The sequence below is a fragment of the Anolis carolinensis genome, chromosome 6 (assembly GCF_035594765.1).
Source record: "Anolis carolinensis isolate JA03-04 chromosome 6, rAnoCar3.1.pri, whole genome shotgun sequence".
Lineage (NCBI taxonomy): Eukaryota > Metazoa > Chordata > Lepidosauria > Squamata > Dactyloidae > Anolis > Anolis carolinensis.
In genome coordinates this window covers 43,698,681-43,714,966 of record NC_085846.1, presented here as the reverse complement: position 1 = coordinate 43,714,966, position 16,286 = coordinate 43,698,681, and the positions used below count along the sequence as shown (strand labels likewise).

At 40.2% G+C, this 16,286-nt stretch overlaps 1 protein-coding gene across 1 annotated transcript in view; it reads right to left on the bottom strand.

The window, feature by feature from the left end:
- Window positions 1-11,621, bottom strand: part of LOC100566497 (uncharacterized) — a 28,571-nt gene extending 16,950 nt beyond the window's left edge. The window contains exons 1-2 of the mRNA XM_016994491.2: window positions 11,494-11,621; window positions 1,399-1,456 (exon numbers count right to left, since the gene is read on the bottom strand). Of these exons, the coding sequence (XP_016849980.2) occupies window positions 1,399-1,456; window positions 11,494-11,509 (74 nt within the window). The 5' untranslated portion in view covers window positions 11,510-11,621. The remainder of the gene's footprint in view (window positions 1-1,398; window positions 1,457-11,493) is intronic.
- Between the last annotated feature and the right edge of the window lie 4,665 nt (window positions 11,622-16,286).

The following is a 16,286-nucleotide window of genomic DNA, read 5'->3' as shown; positions in this document are numbered from 1 at the left end:
CATCCCCAAACCAGGCCCATATGCATAGTTGGCCATTTTTGGTCTGTGTGCCAAGTTTGATCCAGATCTGATGTCAGCTGGGTTCAATGCTTTCTGGATGCAGGTGAACTCTAACTCCCAAAATCAGGGTCCATTCCCACTAACCCCTGCAGTATGTTCAGTTGGTCTTGGGGCTTCTCTGTGCCAAGTTTGGTCCCAGTCCATTGTTGGTGGGAGTCACAGTATCAGTGAAGGTACTGCAAGTCCCATTATCAGTGGCAAATTTGGTCCCAATCTATCGTTGGTTGTGTTCACAGTGCTCTCTGATGTCGGTCAAGTACAACTCTTGTAAATCATGGTGGATTTTCCCCAAACCTCTTGCTCAGTTGCTGATCAATTCCTCTGTTAACTGTGTGCCATAGGAAAGGAAAGGAAAGGGTTAAGGATTAAGGATTATGGTAGAGGCAGTAGGCAGGGTCATGCAAATTAAGGAACCCTGGGAAGTCCGTTCTGGAGGAAAAACAGAACATCTAGGATGAAATTGTCCCCACATGGAAGTCTTCACTTGGGTGGGGGGCAGAATAGTGTTTGTGGAGGACAATGGCAGGGTTTGGGCTACATATTCACGGTGCTCACAATAACCTGCATGTAAGTGGCGGGAGGGCCATTGGTGTCTCCTGCTCAGTGGAAACTAAAGCTGTTTGTGGAGGCGGGAGGCTGCCTATGTAAGTGGACAACTCTTCCACATACACACATACACATTTTTCACTTTTATTATGTGAGGGTTATACTTTTTAAGGGGTCCCTGGTGGCACAGTGTGTTAAAGCGCTGAGCTGCTGAACTTGCAGACCAAAAGGTCCCAGGTTCAAACTCCGGGAGCGGAATGAGTGCCCACTGTTAGCCCCAGCTTCTGCCAACCTAACAGTTCGAAAACATGCAAATGTGAGTAGATCTATAGGTACCGCTCCCGCGGGAAGGTAGCAGCGTTTCATGCAGTCATGCCGGCCACATGACCTTGGAGGTGTCTATGGACAACGCCGGCTCTTTGGCTTAGAAATGGAGATGAGCACCAACCCCCATAGTCGGTCATGACTGGACTTAACGTCAGGGGAAACCTTTACCTTTACCTTATACTTTTTAAAAATTACCTGTTCCAACTTACATACAAATTTAAGTTAAGAACAAGCCTATAAAACCTACTCATGGTCTCCCTGGTCTCCAATTAATTTCTTATTTGTAAATAATGTTCTAATATTGTTCAAATGGATCACTCAGTCTTCCTCTCCAATGATTAGGTCTGGTGGGAGTTATGATCCAATAACACCTGGAAAGCTGCAGTTTGTCGACCACGCTTTGAAAGGGTGGATACAGTTCCCTTTATTTCACCAGGATTTTTTAGGGGTGGGGGTCCATCTTACCATGTTGAAGACTGAGTTTCAGGTGGGCCAGCACAGCAGAAAAATTTTCTCCAGCCTCCTATAAAACAAATGGAAAGATGTGTTTTTCACAATTGACCTGCATCTAGACTCAAGTTGGCTTTTGTCTTTGTTAACCTTATCCCTCGCCCTCTAGATTGAAGATTGAAGTGCCAACTACATCGCTCTTAATCATTGACTATGTTTTTAGATTGTTGATGTTGTATTTTATACTTTGATTTGTTAATTTGATGTGTTTGGAATTGCTTTTTAGCGTTGTATTTTATTGTATATTGCTGGGCTCGGTCCCCATGTGAGCTGCCCAAGTCCCCTCGGGGAGATGAGGCGGGATACAAGAATAAAGTTGTTGTTATTATTATTATATTGTATGACACAGCAAACAAGATAGACATGCTGGATTTCATATCACAAAATCACAAGTCGAACACTTCCCAAGTGTCTAGGACTCTGTGATGTATTTTCGGATGATGCGCGCAGATCCCAGTAGGGTGGTCTTTTGCAGTTGACAGATCGTAATTTTGTCAATGTCTATTGTTTCCAAAATTATATTATTATTATTATTATTATTATTATTATTATTATTATTATCATCAGACCCAGCCCATCCCTCCTTTTTTCTCTGGTTGGTTTCCATTGTATCATGTAAAGTTCCTCAGTTTCCCAGGTCAACAGCAGGAAACAATAAAGCAGGGGTTTTCAGACTTTTTAAGCAGAGGGCCGGTTCAGACTGTTGCGGGGGGGGGGGGGGGGGGACTATAGTTTGAAAAGAACATGAATGAATTCCTATACACACTGAATATATCTTACTTGTAGTGCAAAAAAAGAAAGAAAGAAGAATACAATATTTAAAATAAAGAACACTTTTAACCAACATAAACTTAGTAGTATTTCAACGGGAAGTGTGGGCCTGCTTTTGGCTGATGAGATAGCCAAGTTAATTTGAGTTAATTTGAATTGTTGTTGTGTGCCTTCAAGTCATTTCAGACTCAAGTCTAAAGGACGGCTGCATTCAGCCTTAGTTTGGGGACGCCTGCAATAAGGCATGTATATGGAAATCCCCTATGAATGAAGAAGCCGGGGTGAGCAATTGACATAAGGCTGGACCCAGACTTAGTTACACATTGCACAGAGCACTTACATTTAAATGAGTTCAGACTAATATATCCCATTTACCATCTACTATTTGACAAGTCTAAATCCATTTTACTACCTTCAACCTTTTCAGAGCTGAGACTTATAGTTACCCTACCCAGTCTACTTTTACAACCTCTCCGTTTTAATCCATGTTTTTATTAGTTCTTGTCATTTGTTTTTATTGGCTAATGTTTAAATTTTTATAATTGTGCATGTTTTTGTCTATTGTTGTGTTTTATATTGCTATTGTTTTTATTCGGGCTTGGCCCCATGTAAGCCGCCCTGAGTCCCCTTTGGGGAGATAGAGGCGGGGTACAAAAATAAAGTAGTTATTTTATTATGACACAGCAAACAAGATAGATATGCTGGATTTCATATCACAAAATCACAAGTCGAACACTTCCCAAGTGTCTAGGACTGTGTGATGTATTTTCGGATTATGCGTGCAGATCCCAGTAGGGTGGCTTTTTGCAGTTGACAGATCATGATTTTGTCAATGTCTATTGTTTCCAAATGCCGGCTGAAATCTTTTGGCACGGCACCCAATGTGCCCATCACCACCGGGACCACCTGCACTGGTTTCTGCCAGAGTCTTTGAAGTTCAATCTTAAGAATTCTCACAAAATTTCACATCTGATGTACATGGACGACCTGAAGCTGTATGGGAAAACGGAAACTGAAATCCAGTCTCTGACCAACACTGTCCGAATTTTTAGCACTGATATTAGCATGGAGTTTGGTTTGGATAAATGTTCAATAGTGGCATTGAAGAAGGGGAAAATCATTGAAAGTGAGGGCATAAATATGCCCAATGGCCAAACAATAAAGTGTCACCAGCCAGAGGCCTATAAATATCTGGGCATACTACAGCTGGACAACATCAAGCATGAACATATTGTTGGTTGTTGTTGTTGTTGATAGCCTAAGCCTTTAACATGGGCTACACGTTTAATTTTATTATCTTCCTCCTAGCAAACTTCTAAAATAGAAATGTTGTCCCAGGGGCAAATTAGTTTTGATCAGTCCATCATCTAGTTGTGGATGAGAAACATAGAATTATACATTTGGAAGAGACCACAAGCCCCCTCAGCTAAGCCAGTATACACACTCAAAGCACTCAAAACAGGTGGCCATCTGACCTGTTTAAAACCCTTCAAAGTACCTCCACCGCACTCCCAGGCAGCCTATTCCGCTGTCAAACAACTCTTACCATCTAGAAGGTTTACCTAATATCTTAGGCTCCTTCCACACTGTCATATAATCCAGACAAAGCAGATAATCTACAATATCTGCTTTGAACTAGATTATATGAGTCTGCACTACTATATAATCCTGTTCAAAGCAGATAATCTGGATTTTTATGGCAGTGTAGAAGGAGCCTAAGGACCAACCATACTGAATAGGGCTTGTGTTGTTAACGGCAGTACTGTGCACACATTGAAGTCTTGAAGAATCATGAACCCCAACAAGGCCTTTGACCAGCTATGTTCTACATACAGATACAAGTTGTTCAAGTCAAGAAATTCTCCATTCTGGGCAATTTCACATAATGAGCAATCTGTATCAGGATGACTGTAGAGTGTATGGAGATATGTTTGTGCATATGTACATCCATAAAGGGCCCCCATGTAACGGCGCTCCATGCAGTCATGCCGGCCACATGACCTAGGAGGATCTATGGACAAAGCCGGCTCTTCGGCTTAGAAATGGAGATGAGCACCAACCCCCAGAGTCCGACACAACTGGACTTAATGTCAGGGAAAACCTTTAGCTTTACTATAGGGGCCCCAACCTCTACCTTAGCATCACATATGAATGACAGGGCCAAAACCAACATGTACTTCTCTCTAGCACACAAAATACAAAACACAAAGGTGTTTGGTTATGAAATGACAATCTGAATGCAGATTATCTGCTACTTCCCACATACTCCATTACTTCTTAAGAAGGCATCTCTCATGATACCTGTATGCCACAAGTATGGGGGACACATTGCCTTCCCAGTGTTGTTGGACCACAACTCCCATTATCATCCAGCATTGACTCTGCTGTGTTGTCGAAGGCTTTCATGGCCGGGAACACAGGGTTGTTGTGTGTTTTCTGGGCTGTATGGCCATATTCCAGAACTATTCTCTCCTGACGTTTCGCCACATCTATGGCAGGCATCCTCAGAAGTTGTGAGGTATAGATGTGGGAGAAACGTCAAGACAGAATACTTCTGGAACATGGCCATACAGCCCAGAAACACACACAACAACCCCATTGCCTCTGCTGTCTAAGGCTGATGGGAGCTGAAGTCCTCTAACACCGGCTGGATTTTGGATCCTTTCTATCCTTTGCAATGTGCTTTTATTATTCTGATGCTAAAATTGAAAGCTGGAATGGATAGTGGAAAGAAATGCTGTATACAGGCAGTTTCCAAGTTACAAACGTGACAGGTTATTATTAAGTTGAATTTGTATGTAAGTTGGAACACATACATTTTTATGTGTAACTCCAGCCGTGTGTGTGTGTATGTATGTATACATATATGTATATGGGTGAATATGTGTATGCAAGCTTTGGATAGCATAGAGAAGGGTTGTCTGTTTTGTGGTGTTTGTTTTGTTGTCTGTGCCCCTGTTCAGAAGATTTCACCTCGCTTTCTGTCCCTGCGATAATTGAATTTTGAAACATTTTGCTTGTTGTGGAAACAAGGATTGGTGAGAAAGCTTCAGTGGATACACCTTTTCCCCAAGATAATAACTTTCAGGGGTGAATTTCCCTTCCTATGGGTCGAGTTCTCTCACTTTCTGTTGTCTCACCACTGATCTTAACTATGAGTCGTTTGTGAGTCGGATGTTTGTAACTTGGGGACTGTCTGTACTAGAAGACTATCTGGATTAACACAGTGGTTCTCAACCTGTGGGTCCCCAAATATTTTGGCCTTCAACTCCCAGAAATCATAACAGCTGGTAAACTGGCTGGGATTGCTGGGAGTTGTAGGCCAAAAACATCTGGGGACCCACAGGTTGAGAATCACTGGATTAACAGGAGCACTTTCCAATGAACCATGTGGTGGCAGATTTTACCATCATCATCATTATCATCATTATATCATACTAGCTGCCATATTATACATACTAAAACAAAATATTACTATTTAAATATTGTATAAGCCAATAGTAATCTCAATTTTCGGAATCTTCTTTAGGAAACCAAAATGGCTCACTCAGGGGGTATCAGAAAGACTATAAAAATCTCCAAGATTATTTTTGGGGGGAGTGTATAAGTGAGAAATTCAGGATTAAAATTAATGAAGAGTCGTTCCCTCCATCATCTGCACAACAGCCCTTTGTGATGTTTTATATACAGTAGAGTCTCACTTATCCAAGCCTCGCTTATCCAAGCTTCTGGATTATCCAAGCCATTTTTGTAGTCAATGTTTTCAATATATCGTGATATTTTGGTGCTAAATTCGTAAATACAGTAATTACAACATAACATTACTGCCTATTGAACTACTTTTTCTGTCAAATTTGTTGTAAAACATGATGTTTTGGTGCTTAATTTATAAAATCATAACCTAATTTGATGTTTAATAGGCTTTTCCTTAATCCCTCCTTATTATCCAAGATATTCGCTTATCCAAGCTTCTGCCGGCCCGTTTAGCTTGGATAAGTGAGACTCTACTGTATTTTAAATTACTTTAGTGATTGTTAGATAGTGCTAGGTTTCATTCTATTTTAATGTTTACCAGCTTGTGTATCCAGCGTTGCCAAGGTTAGTTATTTTGTGGCTGGACTACAACTCCCACCATTCTCTTTGAATCTCCTGCATGCTCTGCTAATATTTTAGGTGGGATAGTTGATGGAATTATCAGGATGTGAATGGGCTACAACTCCCATCATCTCGATCACCCCCACCCACCCCTTGAGCTCAAATGTTTTAAGTCAGATCATAAACAGCATGTGTGCCAAGTTTGGTCCAGATCCTTTGTTGGTGGCATTCTCAGGATGTGAGTGGACTACAACTCCCATCATCTTCTAACAGCCCCCACCACATGCTTAAACTGTCTTAAATCAGATCATGAAGAGTATGTGTGCCAAGTTTGGTCCAGATCCCTCGGTGGTGGCATTCTCAGGATGTGAGTGGACTACAACTCCCATCATCCTCTAACATCCCCCCACCCCACCCTTAAATTGTTTTAAGTCAGATCATAAAGAGCATGTGTGCCAAAGTTTGGTCCAGATCCATTGTTGGTGGCATTCTCAGGATGTGAGTGGACTATAACTCCCAGCATCCTCTAACAGCCTCCCTTCAACCCTTAAATTGCTTTAAGTCAGATCAGGAAGGCTATGTGTGCCAAGTCTGTTCCAGATCCTTTGTTGATGGCATTCTCAGGATGTGAGTGGACTACAAGTCCTATCATCAGTCAGATCACAGAAAGTATGTGTTCCAAGTTTAGCCAAGTTTAGCCCCTAACCATGTAGGAGCCTTTGTGGATCCAACATACATTAAAGTATACTTTGACTTTTATAGAGAGAGAGATTGCCTATACAGTAGAGTCTCACTTATCCAACATTCGCTTATCCAACGTTCTGGATTATCCGACACATTTTTGTAGTCAATGTTTTCAATATATCGTGATATTTTGGTGCTAAATTCGTAAATACAGTAATTACAACATAACATTCCTGCGTATTGAACTACTTTTTCTGTCAAATTTGTTGTACAACATGATGTTTTGGTGCTTAATTTGTAAAATCATAACCTAATTAGATGTTTAATAGGCTTCTCCTTAATCTCTCCTTATTATCCAACATATTCGCTTATCCAACATGCTGCTGGCCCGTTTATGTTGGATAAGTGAGACTCTACTGTATCTCTATATGGATTTTAATGTGTATTCTGTAGGCCAGGGATCCCCAAACTAAGGCCCGGGGGCCGGATGCGGCCCTCCAAGGTCATTTACCTGGCCCCCGCCCTCAGTTTTATAATATAATATTTTATATCAGTTTTAATAATATAATATATTGTATATACATATAATATTGATAAAAATACTGTAATGTTATACAATATAATACTATTAATAATACTATATAATAATGTTAATTATGTATTATATATTACATATAATATTACAGTATAGTGGTACAGTATAGTGCGGACGAAAAGGTCCCAGGTTCAAATCCCGGGAGCGGAGTGAGCGCCCGCTGTTAGCCCCAGCTCCTGCCAACCTAGCAGTTCGAAAACATGCAAATGTGAGTAGATCAATAGGTACCGCTCCGGCGGGAAGGTAACGGCGGTCCATGCAGTCATGCTGGCCACATGACCTTGGAGGTGTCTATGGACAACGCCGGCTCTTCGGCTTAGAAATGGAGATGAGCACCAACCCCCAGAGTTGGTCACGACTGGACTTAACGTCAGGGGAAACCTTAACCTTTACCTTATAGTGGCATAGTTCAATATAGTAATATATAATGCTAATATTGTGCTATGCTAATAATATAATATACTAGCAGTGCCTGGCCACGCGTTGCTGTGGCGAAGTATGGTGGTATGAGAAATAAAAGTATTGAGGAATTAGTGGTAGTACTAGTTAAGGTAAAGGGTAAAGGTTTTACCTTACATTAAGTCCATTATAAATGGGTTATATAGCTGTGTGGAAGGGCCTTGAGTCTACACTGCCATATAATCCAGTTAAAATCAGATAATCTGTATTTGATAGGCAGTGTGGAAGAGGCCTAAGTGAGGCCTAACTCTGCCTGTCCCCTGGGCTGAGTGGGTTGCTAGGAGACCAAGTGGGCGGAGCTTAGCCTTCTAACTGGCAGCAATTTGATAAAAACAATTATTCCTCTCGCTCTAATTAGGACTTTATTTTTCTTTTCTTTTTGTTGTATGAACGTAGAGGCATGGATGAGGGGCTGTGCTGCCAAGTTTAGTGTTTCTGGGATGTGCAGTTTTGTTGTTTTGTCCTAGGCCGAAATGTCATTACCCTTTTATATATATAGATTGTTTGGACATACAGCTGCTCTGAGTCCCCTTTGGGCTGAGAAGGGTGGAATATAAATGTAGTAAATAAAGGTAGTAAACAAGTAAATAATTAATTTTATACTTAGGCTCGCCCAAATTCTGAAATGACTTGAAGGCACACAACAACAACAACAATCATAATTAACTTGACTATCTCATTGGCCAGAAGCAGGCCCACACTTTCCATTGAAATCCTGATAGGTTTATGTTGGTTTAAATTGTTTTCATTTTTAAATATTGTATTGTTCTTTCATTGTTGTTGTTTTGCACTATGCAGTGTGCATAGGAATTTGTCCGTTTTTTTTTCCTCCCAAATGATAATTCGGCCCCTCCGCAGTCTGAAGGATTGTGGATCGGCCCTCTGCTTTAAAAGTTTGAGGACCCCTGGTTTAAATTGTTTTCATTTTTAAATATTGTATTGTTCTTTAATTCTTATTGTTGTATTGCACTACAAATAAGACATATACAGCGTGCATAGGAATTTGTTCGTATTTTTTTTTTCCAAATGATAATTCGGCCCCTCAACAGTCTGAAGGATTGTGGACCGGCCCTCTGCTTCAAAAGTTTGAGGACCCCTGCAGTAGAGTCTCACTTATCCAACATTCGCTTATCCAACGTTCTGGATTATCCGACACATTTTTGTAGTCAATGTTTTCAATATATCGTGATATTTTGGTGCTAAATTCGTAAATACAGTAATTACAACATAACATTCCTGCGTATTGAACTACTTTTTCTGTCAAATTTGTTGTACAACATGATGTTTTGGTGCTTAATTTGTAAAATCATAACCTAATTAGATGTTTAATAGGCTTCTCCTTAATCTCTCCTTATTATCCAACATATTCGCTTATCCAACATGCTGCTGGCCCGTTTATGTTGGATAAGTGAGACTCTACTGTATCTCTATATGGATTTTAATGTGTATTCTGTAGGCCAGGGATCCCCAAACTAAGGCCCGGGGGCCGGATGCGGCCCTCCAAGGTCATTTACCTGGCCCCCGCCCTCAGTTTTATAATATAATATTTTATATCAGTTTTAATAATATAATATATTGTATATACATATAATATTGATAAAAATACTGTAATGTTATACAATATAATACTATTAATAATACTATATAATAATGTTAATTATGTATTATATATTACATATAATATTACAGTATAGTGGTACAGTATAGTGCGGACGAAAAGGTCCCAGGTTCAAATCCCGGGAGCGGAGTGAGCGCCCGCTGTTAGCCCCAGCTCCTGCCAACCTAGCAGTTCGAAAACATGCAAATGTGAGTAGATCAATAGGTACCGCTCCGGCGGGAAGGTAACGGCGGTCCATGCAGTCATGCTGGCCACATGACCTTGGAGGTGTCTATGGACAACGCCGGCTCTTCGGCTTAGAAATGGAGATGAGCACCAACCCCCAGAGTTGGTCACGACTGGACTTAACGTCAGGGGAAACCTTAACCTTTACCTTATAGTGGCATAGTTCAATATAGTAATATATAATGCTAATATTGTGCTATGCTAATAATATAATATACTAGCAGTGCCTGGCCACGCGTTGCTGTGGCGAAGTATGGTGGTATGAGAAATAAAAGTATTGAGGAATTAGTGGTAGTACTAGTTAAGGTAAAGGGTAAAGGTTTTACCTTACATTAAGTCCATTATAAATGGGTTATATAGCTGTGTGGAAGGGCCTTGAGTCTACACTGCCATATAATCCAGTTAAAATCAGATAATCTGTATTTGATAGGCAGTGTGGAAGAGGCCTAAGTGAGGCCTAACTCTGCCTGTCCCCTGGGCTGAGTGGGTTGCTAGGAGACCAAGTGGGCGGAGCTTAGCCTTCTAACTGGCAGCAATTTGATAAAAACAATTATTCCTCTCGCTCTAATTAGGACTTTATTTTTCTTTTCTTTTTGTTGTATGAACGTAGAGGCATGGATGAGGGGCTGTGCTGCCAAGTTTAGTGTTTCTGGGATGTGCAGTTTTGTTGTTTTGTCCTAGGCCGAAATGTCATTACCCTTTTATATATATAGATTGTTTGGACATACAGCTGCTCTGAGTCCCCTTTGGGCTGAGAAGGGTGGAATATAAATGTAGTAAATAAAGGTAGTAAACAAGTAAATAATTAATTTTATACTTAGGCTCGCCCAAATTCTGAAATGACTTGAAGGCACACAACAACAACAACAATCATAATTAACTTGACTATCTCATTGGCCAGAAGCAGGCCCACACTTTCCATTGAAATCCTGATAGGTTTATGTTGGTTTAAATTGTTTTCATTTTTAAATATTGTATTGTTCTTTCATTGTTGTTGTTTTGCACTATGCAGTGTGCATAGGAATTTGTCCGTTTTTTTTTCCTCCCAAATGATAATTCGGCCCCTCCGCAGTCTGAAGGATTGTGGATCGGCCCTCTGCTTTAAAAGTTTGAGGACCCCTGGTTTAAATTGTTTTCATTTTTAAATATTGTATTGTTCTTTAATTCTTATTGTTGTATTGCACTACAAATAAGACATATACAGCGTGCATAGGAATTTGTTCGTATTTTTTTTTTCCAAATGATAATTCGGCCCCTCAACAGTCTGAAGGATTGTGGACCGGCCCTCTGCTTCAAAAGTTTGAGGACCCCTGCTGTAGGGTATTAACCACTGTTGAGGGCTTTGAGTCATGACAACAACAATAATAAAGAGGGAATCAAAACATAGCTCCAGACCAGCCTGAAAGCTTCTTGGCTCTTAGTAGGTCTTTGGCTCTGATCCTATTCTCAGTCTTGACCCACTCCTATACTAATGCTGACTTCTTTGGAGGTTTTACTGCTTCTGGATGTGGAGGATCCTGGCTGGGGGCAAACTGTCCTTTTTCGCCATTGGCCAAGCCCAGCTCTTAGCGTTTCCTTAGCTTTTCCCCACCCTGGGGCTCACCTTTATCCTTCCCCATGGCTTCTATGCCCGGTTCCGCCCCGCGTGTAGCTGGTAACACGGGTGCCTGCTGCTGGCGCGCCCTTAAGCCCCGCTCTGAATGAATGCCTGCCGGGCAAGGCAATCAAGGCAGCACCGCGGGCGTGACGTCACCGGGGGGCTTTGTGACGTCACCCATCCAGGATTCTCTGCTTGCAGGGGAAGGGAAAGCCAGTGGGGAAAGGAGCAGCTCACTTTTGTGCTCCAGCCAAAACGATGTATAGCAGGGGTCCCCAAACTAAGGCCCGGGGGCCGGATGCGGCCCTCCAAGGTCATTTACCTGGCCCCTGCCCTCCGTTTTATAATATAATATTTTTATATCAGTTTTAATAATATAATATATTGTATATACATATAATATTGATAATAATCCTATGTTATACAATATAATACTAATAGTAATACCATATAATAATATTAATTATATGTTATATATTACATATTATATAATAGTATAGTGGTATAGTTCAATATAGTAATATATAATGCTAATATTGTGTTATGCTAATAATATAATATATTGTATGTACATACAGCTGCTCTGAGTCCCCATCGGGGTGAGAAGGGTGGGATATAAATGTAGTAAATAAATGCAGTAAATAAATAAATAATTTTAGACTTAGGCTCGGCCAGAGTCTGACATGACTTGAAGGCACACAACAACAACAACAACAAGAATCCTAATTAACTTGACTATCTCATTGGCCAGTAGCAGGCCCACACTTTCCATTGAAATCCTAATAGGTTTATGTTGGTTAAAATTGTTTTCATTTTTAAATATTGTATTGTTCTTTCGTTGTTGTTGCACTACAAATAAGATATGTGCAGTATGCATAGGAATTTGTTTGTATTTTTTTTTCAAATGATAATTTGGCCCCTCAACAGTCTGAAAGATTGTGGACCGGCCTTCTGCTTAAAAAGTTTGGGGACCCCTGATGTATAGCCATACCTTGGTTTGCCCCAATCACACATTGGGTTTTTGGGGGTTTTTTTTGGAGTTATTATTTGGTGAGTTGAATTAAACTATGGATGGGATAGGACTCCTAATTTTTGGGAATCAGTGCTGCTGGAGTGCCTTTGGCTTCATCCAAGGTAAGGTTCAAGACCCCATGTAAGAAGGGAGAGGAGATTAAAATACAGTAGAGTCTCACTTAATAATAATAAATAATAATAATAAAACTTTATTTATATCCCGCCACCATCTCCCCAACGGGGACTCGGGGCGGCTTACATGGGGCCATGCCCAGAACAATACAATATAGCAAAATATAAAAACAACCTATCATAATACAATTACAACAATACAAAAATAATCATGTACAGTACAACACAAAATCAAAAAAGCAATATAACAGGGCGGCAGCATGTTGGATAAGCGAATATGTTGGATAATAAGGAGAGATTAAGGAGAAGCCTATTAAACATCTAATTAGGTTATGATTTTACAAATTAAGCACCAAAACATCATGTTGTACAACAAATTTGACAGAAAAAGTAGTTCAATACGCAGTAATGTTATGTTGTAATTACTGTATTTACAAGTTTAGCACCAAAATATCATGACATATTGAAAACATTGACTACAAAAATGCGTTGGATAATCCAGAACGTTGGATAAGCGAATGTTGGATAAGTGAGATTCTACTGTAGACCCAGTATATCCCAGAGCTGGACTGGCTAGGGCAGTGATTCTCAGCCTTCCCAATGCTGCGACCCCTTAATACAGTTAATAATAATAATAATAATAATAATAATAATAATAATAATAATACAGTAGAGTCTCACTTATCCAACATTCACTTATCCAACATTCTGGATTATCCAAGCCATTTTTGTAGTCAATGTTTTCAATACATCGTGATATTTTGGTGCTAAATTCGTACATACCATAATTACTACATAGCATTACTGTGTATTGAACTACAGTAGAGTCTCACTTATCCAACGTAAATGGGCCGGCAGAATGTTGGATAAGCGAATATGTTGGATAATAAGGAGAGATTAAGGAAAAGCCTATTAAACATTAAATTAGGTTATGATTTTACAAATAAAGCACCAAAACATCATGTTATACAACAAATTTGACAGAAAAAGTAGTTCAATACACAGTAATGCTATGTAGTAATTACTGTATTTACGAATTTAGCACCAAAATATCATGATGTATTGAAAACATTGACTACAAAAATGCGTTGGATAATCCAGAATGTTGGATAAGCGAGTGTTGGATAAGTGAGACTCTACTGTACTTTTTCTGTCAAATTTGTTGTATAACATGATGTTTTGGTGCTTAATTTGTAAAATCATAACCTAAAATGGTGTTTAATAGACATTTCCTTGATCCCTCCTTATTATCCAACATATTCGCTTATCCAACATTCTGCCGGCCCATTTATGTTGGATAAGTGAGACTCTACTGTAATAATAATTGCCGTGCCGTGCCGTGCCAAAAGATCTCAGTCGGCATTTGGAAACAATAGACATTGACAAAACCACCATCTGTCAACTGCAAAAGGCCACCCTACTGGGATCTGCGCACATCATCCGAAAATACATCACACAGTCCTAGACACTTGGGAAGTGTTCGACTTGTGATTTTGTGATACGAAATCCAGCATGTCTATCTTGTTTGCTGTGTCATACAATAAAATAATAATAATAATAATTGTGCGGTTTTCTGGCATTGTATATTTTTGCCGCTTCTGTGACTGTTCATTTGTATTTTGATTCCGTAGCTCACTTGTCGGTGGATGTCCAGAATCAGCACAATCCACCGCGGTCCTTTTTATCCTGGGTGCCGTGCCAAAAGATCTCAGCCGGCATTTGGAAACAATAGACATTGACAAAATTACAATCTGCCAACTGCAAAAGACCACCCTGCTGGGATCTGCGCGCATCATCCGAAAATACATCACACAGTCCTAGACACTTGGGAAGTGTTTGACTTGTGATTTTGTGATACGAAATCCAGCATATCTATCTTGTTTGCTGTGTCATAATAATAATAATAATAATAATAATAATAATAATAATAATAATAATAATAATGACAGAAAAACAAGAAAACTCATGACCATTCATCACTCACTGCACCCTTGCAGTGATGTTGACTGGCTATATCTGCCTAGAAGATCAGGTGGCAGAGGACTTTTACAAGTAAAACAAGCAGTCAAAGAAGAACATGCCCTGGCAGAATATGTAAAGCAAAATGAAGAACCTGCTTTGATTGAAGTCAAAAATCAGAAACTCCTCAAAACACAGCAGACAAAGAATCAGTACAAGAAAACCGCACTACAAACTAGAGCTGACACCTGGCACAACAAAACATTGCATGGAAAGTTAACTGACAAAATTGAAGGAAAAGCTGATAAGGAGGAGACCTGGCTATGGCTCATGAATGGGACCCTGAAGAAGGAGACAGAAGGCCTGATCCTTGCAGCCCAGGAGCAAGCCATCAGAACAAATGCAATTATGGCCAAGATCGAAAAATCAGCTGATGACCCAAAATGCAGACTCTGCAAGGAAACTGACGAAACCATTGATCACATCCTCAGCTGCTGTAAGAAAATCGCACAGACAGACTACAAACAGAGGCACAACTATGTGGCCCAAATGATTCATTGGAACTTATGCCTCAAGTACCACCTCCCAGCAGTAAAGAACTGGTGGGATCACAAACCTGTGTTTCAGTTTTTGGACTTTGGACAATAATATTGGACATTTTCCTTCCTCTTTTTGGACTTATTCATACCTTTTCATAAAGGACTATTTCCCACTCATCTATTCCGCTTATGCATTCCTGAATATATATTTGCTTTAATAAAGATATTATATGATTATTGGTCTCGGTCTAGTTTCCAGTGCTCACGCTGCCTTGGGGTGCAACAGGTAGTCAGGAAAAGCCTGGTCCCATAAGAAGGTTTTAATTTGCACAGGAAAGGCCAGCAAGGAGGGGGCCGATCACACCTCTCTAGTAAGGGAGGTCCGGAGCCACGAGGCCACCAACAAAAAGGGCCTCTTTCTCGTTCCCACCAATCGCACAATCAGAAAAGCAAGTGGGATTTATACATCTGTAGAATATCCAGGGTGGGAGAAAGAGCTCTTGTCTGTTTGAGGCCAGTGTGAATGTTGTAATTAATCACGATGATTAGCATTGAATAGTCTTGCAGCTTCAAAGCCTGTCTGCTTTCTGTCTGGGGGAATCTTTTGTTGGGAGGTGTTAGCTGTCCCTGATTGTTTCCTGTCTGGAATTCTCCTGTTTTGTGAGTGTTGCTCTTTATTTGCTTTCCTGATTTTAGAGTTTTTTAATACTGGTAGCCAGATTTTGTTCATTTTCATGGTTTTCTCCTTTCTGTTGAAATTGCCCACATGCTTGTGGATTTCAATGGCTTCTCTGTGTAGTCTGACATGGTGGTTGTTAAAGTGGTCCACCATTTCTGACTTCTCAAATAAGATGCTGTGTCCAGGTTGGTTCATCAAGTGCTCTGCTATACCTGACCTCTCTGGTTGAATTACGTAACGCCTTTCATGTTCCTTGATTCGTGTTTGGGCAATGCTGTGTTTGGTGGCCCTTATGTAGACTTCTCCTAACAAAGTGGGAAAAATAATGAGATAGGTGTAAGTAGGAGACTAACATGGAATTAGAAAGGAGTAGAAAATGAGTTACACCAAAAGGGTGTGACTCACTTTTCTTTGTTTTGGTTGATTTTGTATCTTCTGTATAACAGAAGTCATGCTGGCCACATGACCTTGGAGGT